This window comes from Diadema antillarum, unplaced genomic scaffold (genome assembly GCF_040938485.1).
Source record: "Diadema antillarum isolate AM-2024a unplaced genomic scaffold, OU_Dant_1.0 seq00001117_RagTag, whole genome shotgun sequence".
NCBI classification, from domain to species: domain Eukaryota; kingdom Metazoa; phylum Echinodermata; class Echinoidea; order Diadematoida; family Diadematidae; genus Diadema; species Diadema antillarum.
The window spans coordinates 73,580-83,754 of NW_027271931.1; the positions used below are offsets into that span (position 1 = coordinate 73,580).

At 40.5% G+C, this 10,175-nt stretch overlaps 1 protein-coding gene across 1 annotated transcript; it reads right to left on the reverse strand.

Moving 5' to 3' along the window:
- Nucleotides 1-4,694: 4,694 nt before the first annotated feature.
- LOC139743873 (uncharacterized) lies at nt 4,695-9,027 on the reverse strand. Its single transcript, XM_071654337.1, has 2 exons — nt 8,889-9,027; nt 4,695-6,786 (listed from the first exon to the last, which is right to left on the reverse strand). The coding sequence occupies exon 2, from the start codon at nt 6,585-6,587 to the stop codon at nt 5,121-5,123; it is 1,467 nt and encodes a 488-aa protein (XP_071510438.1). The 5' UTR covers nt 6,588-6,786; nt 8,889-9,027; the 3' UTR covers nt 4,695-5,120.
- Between the last annotated feature and the right edge of the window lie 1,148 nt (nt 9,028-10,175).

The following is a 10,175-nucleotide window of genomic DNA, read 5'->3' on the forward strand; positions in this document are numbered from 1 at the left end:
GACAATACAAAAATCTCGACAATGCGGACGTGCAAACAGTAGTTTATACGTTTGATATATTGGTCTTCTGTAATGTTTCATAGAATCTACCATAATGCATTCCCTTCAGCCCTTCCAGTGACGGATCAAGGGGGCGCACTGGGCACTCCCTTTATTCATTTTTGTTAAAACAAAAGAAATACAGTGTATTCTACAGAAAAATTGAGGGGTGCGTGCAATTACGCCTTTAATTTTGTAAAGGGCATAGCCCCCCCCCCCCCCCCCCCCATACGGAATTCCTGGATCTGCCCCTGCTCAGTCCGACAAACTATCCCAACCGTGCTGTATGTGTGCACATTTCTGCATGCATGGTAACTTTAACCAGGGAGGTGGAAGTAACAACATAAACGTACAGATTTATAATAAATGGACGTTGTAGGACCCGCTGTGTAGCACGCTATGTGGATAGGCCTACCAATTAAGTTAAGCTTCCCGGGAATACGAAGGGTAAGATACTAATTGAGGGCTTACCCTTTGTGTTTGAATTTGGAAATATATACTTGGTAGGTCGACAGGGACAGTGCATGTATATGTACATACTACCACACGCAATTTGGACATAAGCATCTTACACAGATACACAACGCAAGTAATGAAGTATCATTGTCGCTGAACATAGTGCCGTTTGCACGGCGTCTGGTCGGGCTAACAATATACTCAGTACACAGCTGTTCACTGGTAGTGCTGTACATGTACAGTATACACTCTGAGTAATTCCAGCAAAGCAGAGTGGGGTCATGGGAACCAAAAGGGGGGAAACACCGCAATCCACAGTACTTGCGTCACTGTGAGTGTGCGGTACACACAAGACCAATACTGCCAATAATAGTGCTACGGACAATAACGAACTGGAGGCTGTACTTACGTATATTCAAACACGCGTCATGCCACGATTTGATGTTGAAAGCCGTTGACATTACTGTCACTGTTTCTTGTAAAGCCGGTCAGATGTACTGGACAGAATACTGGTTGCGATTATGAGTAACATGCGAACACAGCAAGATACTGTAGTGTAGTACTGTACAAAGTACACGGCGCGGCACTAGTAGTAGTATAGGATTAGTAGCACACCGCGCCTCAACAACGTCACGATGGCACTCGTAGACTCGATATGAGCGTTCCTTTGCGAGAGACTGAAGATCACAGGTGCTGACGTAATAATTATCAGTTCTAGAAACACGTCATGGTATTCATGAGATTGGCGGATCACTTACGCAATCACACTGACACTGCATAGCAGCCACAGAAGAATTGCGATTAGCCCCTTTGACTAGTATCTATTCTTTCTTTTGCCGACTATGATGGCGCTGTCTCGAGAACTGCACGCTGAAAAGTAGCGAGAAAGAATCAATAAAGGAGGGTCCAGAACTACACAATGATTGCAGATACAGTGTACTAAGGGGGTCTAAATACACCAATTTATCCCTTGTACGGGGCCCAAGCAATATATAATATCATGTATATATATATATATATATATATATATATATATATATATATATATATATTGTAAATAAATAACATGAATTCGTACATCTTATGTTACAGTAGCAGGTAGGCCTACGTGCATGATTGCGCATCAGTGTTAAAAGTTTGTAATGTTGATAGACGTCCACATGTCAACGCTTGTTTGAGGTAAATTAGATTCGAATTATTCCGTGGATTAATTATCATGACGATAACATTTAATAAAACAACCACAAAAATGCATGGCGAACCGTAAATGAAGTTATGGATTCCTAAGTGACAAGAAGAAATAATGATCTGTACTCGAATACGATGAATCCATTCAGGGTTGATAATCTCAATTTCAGAAACTGAATTTGAAACAGCAAGTGTTCAATTTCACTAGAGAGGCTAGACATAACAGTGTACAATAGGCCTACATTTGTTTCATACCCAAACAAATTAAAAAGGATATTATACAAAATAACCATATTAGTCATGTTTTTAAATTATTATGTTGAATAAAATTTGGTACATTTCCATGACTCACAATCATTTCAAAATTCCGCATGGCGCAAAAACGCGGTGGCATATTTTTATTTCAAATAACAGGATATATTATTGTGGATAGTCCATGTTTAATACACTATAAGAAAAAAACCTCAATAAAAAAACCCCAACCAAAACAGTAAACACAATTTTTGCTAAAGAGGAGAAGCGGATATACAGCACAAAGAAAACAAAATACAGTGTACTGGAACATGGACCATGTATAAAGAAAAACTGTCAGTATCCGTCCCCCCCCCCCCTTTTTCGGGGGGGGGGTGGTGGGGGGGTTCCGACTGGTACATTGGCTTTGTAGATGTTTCATCGTTTCATCAACTCTGTGACAAACACCATTTCAATCAAAATCGTGAGGTACTAGTATGACATAGCATGTCATATAACATATTCGATACATGTATGCATGAGCAATATGATCATTATGTATACACTGTACATACATACAGTGTATATCATCAGCTATCTATTTGTAACCACACACCAACACCCACAATCGCACACACACACACACACACACACACACACACACACACATAATCAAGTTTTGTACACATGCCCTGTATTTTGATCACTCGCCGTGAGAAGAGAAACATATTTTGTACATGTGTTTTCATCAAAACCTGCTAAAGAAGGTTGGGTCATTACTCAGTCTCAACGTAGTCACAGTGAGAAAAGAAAGGTAATTAAGTACATGTATCCCTAATGCGTCTCGATTTTTTTCTTCAGTGTACACCTACCATGAGACAAATTCTGACATTTGTAACAGCATATAAGATGGTTACCTCTTCACACATCACAAACACTTCACAAACACTTCACAAATCTGTCCCGATGTATATTACGGGCAAACATAGTCAAAAACAACAGCAGACGATGTGCATTCAATTACAACATTAAAGAAAAGAATATTACATTTTCACATAGTATGTAATCCATTTTGACAACTCATTGAACTTGAAGGGCTATGTAATACATTACAATATGATAGGTCAAAACTTTTTTTCCTCCGCGTGTGTGTGTGTATGTGTCTAAGAAGTGCATACAACTGTAACCATTTTCTTTTAGTTCAAATAAAGCAATTTATTCAGTGTGTTCAGTGTGGGGCTCCCAGGCGTTTGGAAGAATCGTATATGAGAGGGGTACTGTTTACCATTGAGGCAGAGATTTAAAAATGTTCGAGTTATCACATGCCTACAACATGTATGTCTACTCTCGTGACAATATTCACTCTTGAAGAAGTGAATACAAAAAAAGAGAGTGAATTTTGAGTGAAAATAATTTGGACTGATCTCAGGGATCACTCGAAGAGTTTAAAGTGATCCCTGAGGTCACTCCAAAACGAGTGAAAATGAAAATTTTCACTCAAAATTCACTACAGTTTCACTCAAATTCACCCATTTTTGTATTCACTTCTTAAGAGTGAATAATTTTCACGCGATTTTTTTTTTATAGAGTAGGTCAGTCGTATCACAAAACATCCTACCGCATAAAAAAATTTTTGTTATCAAGCCTGAAAATGTAAGAGGATGTCACTATTTTTTTCTACCTACATAATGTTTTAGTCTAGAAACAACTAAATTAAAACTATAATTGTTCACATTTTTTGTATATTCAACGATACTTTACATCGCATAGTCTGATTTGCATTTTTAAATTGGTTGTCTCTATCCCATACTGACATATTAAAACGGACTTGTTAAGTACTAAAGCTGGGTTTTTGTTTCATCTGCAGACGGTAAGAACACATAGGACCGATACAATTTCACAACAATTAGGCCCTATACCCATTGTGTGCTCCTAATGCCGACTGGCACAGAAAATGTCATAGCACATCGCCCAAAGTTATTTCCCGTCACAGATAATGCACTGTACTACAGTATTGTAAGGAATTATACTATCAGAGATAAAATTATTAGTAGTCAGACAGACTTCTCCTTTACAGACAAAAAAGTAACAAACTATTGTGGCTCCAAAAAGGGGCTGCACTGAATCCATGAAATGAAATTAACACTTCTTGTACATCATTTTCTGCGCCATGATTTAGCCAATGTCGAGAACTTATTATAAATTATACACTCTAAAAAATCCCGAGTCAGAACTGACCCGGAACTGGGTCCGTTGGGGTCATACACCGTTTCGGGTCAGAAATGACTTGGAATTTGGTCATGAAGACCCCGAATGGGGTCGATCACCCTGACCCAATTCATGACTCTGAATGGGTCATATCTGACCCCATTCGTTGTCATTTCTGACCCGGAACGGTGTGTGACCCCAACGGACCCAGTTCCGGGTCAGTTCTGACTCGGATGTTTTTAGAGTGTACAATCTATTAAATATTAAACGTATTACATTATACCAAACAGGTCGCCCCCAACTACCACTGCATGGCCCAGCAGGATTGTGCCCGACTTGGCAGTATCAGACGCAGGCGATATTGGCGCATTGTTGTACGTTCTTCAAGCTTAATAAAATATCTAATCTGTTACTCTCCACGAACGCCAATGAAACTAGCAAGAACTGGAACACAGTACAGACAGCTGAAACCAAACTTTCCAAAGAAATTGAACATGTCTCCATCAATCTTAAAACATTCAATTTACTTTGTTTGAAATTTATTAATATGTTCACTTTCGATGTACTGATATAATGTTTACGAACTTTCTGAAATTACACCAGAGACAACTACCCACCCTTACAGCTAGTGGTAGGGCGTTGTACTACAAAATGACACATTTTTCATGTATTGTAGGAACCATTATTTTCAGATACCCATGAAGTAAAATAATCGATTTTGTAAGTTTTTGGTCAACATCTAGTATGTACAAAACATAAGTACATCAAACTACCCCGTATCTTGATATTTCTGTGTAAAATATGACAGAGAACATTGAAAGTAAGTAGCACAAAAAGAGGTACAACTGTATTAAAGCTGCATGCTCGTGATGTTCAATTTGTGCAATACAATTTCTGCAATATTCTCATATTCTAAGCTTGCAACATGCTCAAAGTCAAAGTTGAGGACCATCCTGCGGTATACCAACGTCCTGCTGCAGAGCTCTTTTCCGCACACATTACAAGGGGATGTCGTCGGTTGAGTAGGTCTCGGGATGGCAAGCCCGTTGGTGCTGTTGAAGACTGGCAAGATGACAGAAACCGCGACCGCACAAATTACATGTTTCGCTAAAAGGACGAGGAGGATGACGCGCCTTCATGTGGGCAATGAGTTTTGCTCCTGATCCAAAGGTTTCTGGGCACTTGTCACAAGCGTATGCTTCGATGTCGGCCTTGTAGTGTTTGTGTTTTCTTAGGTGTCGAGCACGCGAATTGGGAGAGCTGAGTGATAGACCGCACACTGGACAGGTTAGCTTAATCTTCCTTACACGTTGGTGTGTATGTTCGTGCGTTTCGCGTTGGCTTGTTCCCCGGAACCCTCTGTCGCATACACCACACCGATAGGGGAATTCTTCTGTATGTGTCTTTCTGTGGGATGACAATAAAGCTTTCGTGGGAAAGAACTTGTGACACATTGCACATGTAAAAGGGAGGCTGCTTCGACCCGGGGTCTCTTTCCACAGCCCTTGTGCATGAAGTTCTAAGTGTACGTCGTAACTGAATTTGCTCTTGAATTTCCGCCCACATTTGCGACAGATAAAGTAATTCCCCTTGGCATGTAACCATGCATGTTTGATGGCAACAGCCAGTTGCTCAAAAGTCTGGAAACATAGTGTACACCTGAAGTAAATAGATTGGTTGATTTCTACTGTTTCAAACTTGTCCCGCATTTCATCTATGCAAATATCAGTGTACAGTCCCCGTGATTGGTAATTTTTCAAGCCTTCATAAAAGAAAATTGACCCATGGTCATCGTTGAGATGTGAAGGTGCTCTAACGATGTAATCGATATCATTGGGACCTTCTACTGTGGTTTGCTTTTCCCTAGGTACATCAGTCGATATACATGGTTCTCCCCCATTTCTATCTGGGTGTTCGATTGCCCTGACAAAATGTGCACTCGAGGTTGTTCCCGTATCATATGTCATTTTGTGTTGGTCAGTGGTCGCGGGAACATCTAGGCCTACATGATATTGTTTGGCGTTTAAATCGGAATCTTTCAAACTGTCTACTGATTCCCGCGTCACTTCAAAGACATCGAACTCTTCCTTTTGTTCATCAAGATCTTGGACCTCAGAACGCTCAACTTTGACGCCAATTCCGTCTGTCCGGGAATCAGGACGCGCACAGTTTTCTGTCTCGCGTGGAAATGAGGATGTATCCGTATCACTTGAATCTTGCTGCGTCGCCTGCCAACAATGTCCGCAGTCCGCTTCCATCGTTGCCTTCCCTAGTGATGATGTTTCCTGTTCCGTTTTGAAATTGTGCTCAGTCAGTTCTTCGTTCGCATACCGGGCGCCTGGCGTCAGCTGATCATCGCACAGTGAGCTCGGACAATCACGAGAGCTTTGTCCCTCAGAGTAATACGGAATGCGATTCCACGCGTCTTCAAACAAAGCGTCACCATCTTTCCTACACTCAGCCATAGCACAGATTAGATGGGATCCTTCTCTAGTACAGGTAGGCGCCTGAGTCCATAAAAAGAGGACTGCTCAGGAATTGAATTGCAAAGTCACGAGCATACAATCCCATCTGTCCGCAGGATTCCTCTGTCCAGCGTCTTGCATGTCCATGGCTGGTGGTAAGACGAAGGACAAAGGATTTTCCAGCTGTCTCGCATTCTACCTGTTACGCATGGGAAAACAAAATACAAAGCCCGATTAAAAAAAAGAATGGCAGTGGTACTATGTGCTTCTTTAACTGGGATATGGTATTTATAACATCCAACAAAAGTTACAAGTGTATATCAAACGAATTCCACCAAAAAGAAGTTCAGAAGACTGTCCCATTGCACTGTCCCAATATTGACAAGAGTTGGCAAAACGAATATGGCATTTTAAATTTTGTACGACGCTCCTAGACCAGAACATGGCATTAAAAGAACCATTCAACAGCCCAATCTAGTTCAACAGGGGGTCGGCAACCGTCCCATCCCACCCCCCTCCCAGCCCAGGACAGAGGGTGGGAGGAAAGTGCAATCCAAAATATATGTATTTTTATTTATTTTTTTCATCGGGGGTTGCATTTGGAGGGGCGTTGGGCGGGGCTTATCAGCCGATTTTCAGAATTAGAAAGTGGCACTAAAAAATATATATATAATAAAAAACTTTAAATTGGTGAAGACCTTTTCATTTTTACTCAGCCGATTTTGGCTTCCTCACTTTCAAAAGCGTAGGGCCGTCACACAATCCAACCTGTCCCACAAACGAAGACTACACGAAGATGTAAATATTGTCCATCCAATATCAAGATGTTTATCCTCTACAAGGACAGACATGAAAAATACAATACCTGCACAAAATTAATTGTGATCGCTCACGAGATTGCTACAGGAGCCCAAGAAACTCCACGATGGCATAAGATGCCTTCAGACGTGATTAGATATTTATCAATTCAATATCAGAGCCAAATTTGTACATTAGTTTATCCCTGGTAGGCCTTCCTTATGTCCCCCCCCCCCCCCAATTACACCATTCTACACTACTTTACCCTCGTTAGCTTATAAACGCTCGGATGCACGCACATTCCGATAAATGGTAGGGACAGCGTGGTTACTCTTCCCACCTCCCTGCCCCGACAGCGTACATACGTGCATAGTACTATAAGTAGTGCATCAAGGGGTATGGCAATATTAGTCAGGAGGGAGGGGCATCATGAAATCTTCCCAAACACTTCATCCCCCCCCCCCGCCCCCATAACTTTACCATAGCGATCTTTTGCACTACTACCCCGATCACGCATGCATGCACGTACAATATGAGATGAAAATAGTATTATACCCAACTTGCATCCCCACATAAGAATACTATACTAGCAACATTACCAAGTGTATAGAGGTCGTAATATAATACAATAAGGGAATTAAGACTTCCCTTTTCCAGCGGTGTCCATCTTTAATTGCTTTGGTTGTGCAACGCCCGCGCCTGCATGAATCAGTTACATCAAATGAATAATTATGCATGTCTTTTTTTTTAAAGGTGAAATTCCTGGATTCAACATCTGTGTGTAGAAAATCATGTATGTTACGTGCTATAGGTCGCTATACCACGGCAATAACAAACTGTAGTCTATACCTCTGTGATTGCGTAATAGCTATACAAATTGTAGGAGCCCAGCGCCTAATTGTTCTATAATGCTTGTACTATGAGTTACCGATAAATTGAATTCCTTCCCTGTATTCCGTTTAGTGAGCACATGCATGCGGCAATCTGTGAGTGTGACCAACATGGATCTATGGACGTTGTAACAAGCAAGAGCGATATATTATTTCCGTAAAGGCATGCAATGAGAGTATACGAAGCGTGAGAATGAGATTGTTTGGTAGAACTGTAGTATATATATATATATATATATACATACATATATCAGATACCCAGCTCAGCAGCTTTTATATCTACCTGGTGGTGGGGTCGTATTGCGGCATAATCGTAATATGATTTCTGTGGATTTAAGAGCCTGTAGCAGGGCTCAAGAATGAACGTTTATTTATGATTCATAATGCAGTGCTTCACTATCATGTGCGTTTCAGGTGCTGACACACAGCTGTAATATAGAGGGTAGACATGTGTGCAAGCTGAATATACTGTTACAGCGAATACTTTCGGGTATTACATGCAACCACAGCCCAGTCGCTGTTAGTATAGCGATTCGCATAACGGAATACTCTCGAGTAACAGCGTCTGATCGGGCTACATGGACAACAACGATCTGTACTGTACTGTACTTACGTATGATAATATGCGTCAAGCCAGGGTTTGATGTTGAATTCACTGCTTCTGTTTAGACTCACAAGCAGGCAGGGCCAGGGCTGGTTACTTGAGTATATTCAACAAATGAAGTTGCGTGGTAAAAAAGCGAACGGCCGCGGTACTAGTATACAGTATTGGTAGCAGCGTATGGAGCCACAGTGCAGAGTGTACGGCGTCTTTACAACGTCGGTAACCGTACTATGTCATGTACTGTATGTACACAGTCGAGTCTCGCACAACGTCTGGTGAACTTTGGCATGAACTGTGTCCCTCTTGTCAATGGGAAAACACATGTGATACCGAGCACGAGTCATGAGTACGTGACACAGCAACACACGTGAGCAAGCGCTCGAAAACGGATTAGTTTTCGACTTTCACTTATACACGGTGAATTGAAAGTCGAGCTATACCTGATAATTGTATCTTAACAATACGCCTTTCTCGAATCTGGGTGTTTATTTAAATATACTTGCACATACATAAAACAAATTGCCAATAAATGTGTCACTCCAATGTTGCTCGTGAACCGCTGGCGATGATTCGCCAACAACCTGGCAGCTGTAGGGTTCACAAAGCCAGACTACGAGTTCTTTTTACTCAAAATAGCATACTAGTAATATATTTTCTGTATATGCACCGAATCAATTATAATCCCTTCAAATTCCATGAGGAAAGCTTTCATCTTCCAACCAAATTGCAGTTTGTAGAGGAATTCATACTCACATACTCAATACCTGCAGCTATTCAGCTTTATGCCAAACTGCATTTCTGATTTTTAATTATTTTTCTTCTATTTTTTTATTTTGACGGTCAGGGATATACCATTATATTCACAGGAGTGAGCCCTATAAAAGGTCGCATTCTTAATTATTTCTTTTAACCATTAATGTGTTTTTCAAAATGATATTTCGACCTACATCACAGACTTGAGAGATTTAAAGCTGCTCAAAGGGACACTGTTGAAAATGATGCACATTGTTTATATATATATATATATATATATATATATATATATATATATATTATATATATATATAAATCTTGCAGAAAGAATGACCAGTATTTTTCAATATGTATAGTCTCTGAAGTGAGATAAGGGTCTATTCAGATTCGCCGCCATCATGCCAAAAGTTACGTAATTGTTCAAACCAATCAGAATGCATTTACGGAGATTGATAGTACGTGAGAGATCTTCGTAATATATATATCAATAGTGACTATAGATGTTCATGCAATGCTATGTAACTCGCGTGATGTGTTTGTTTC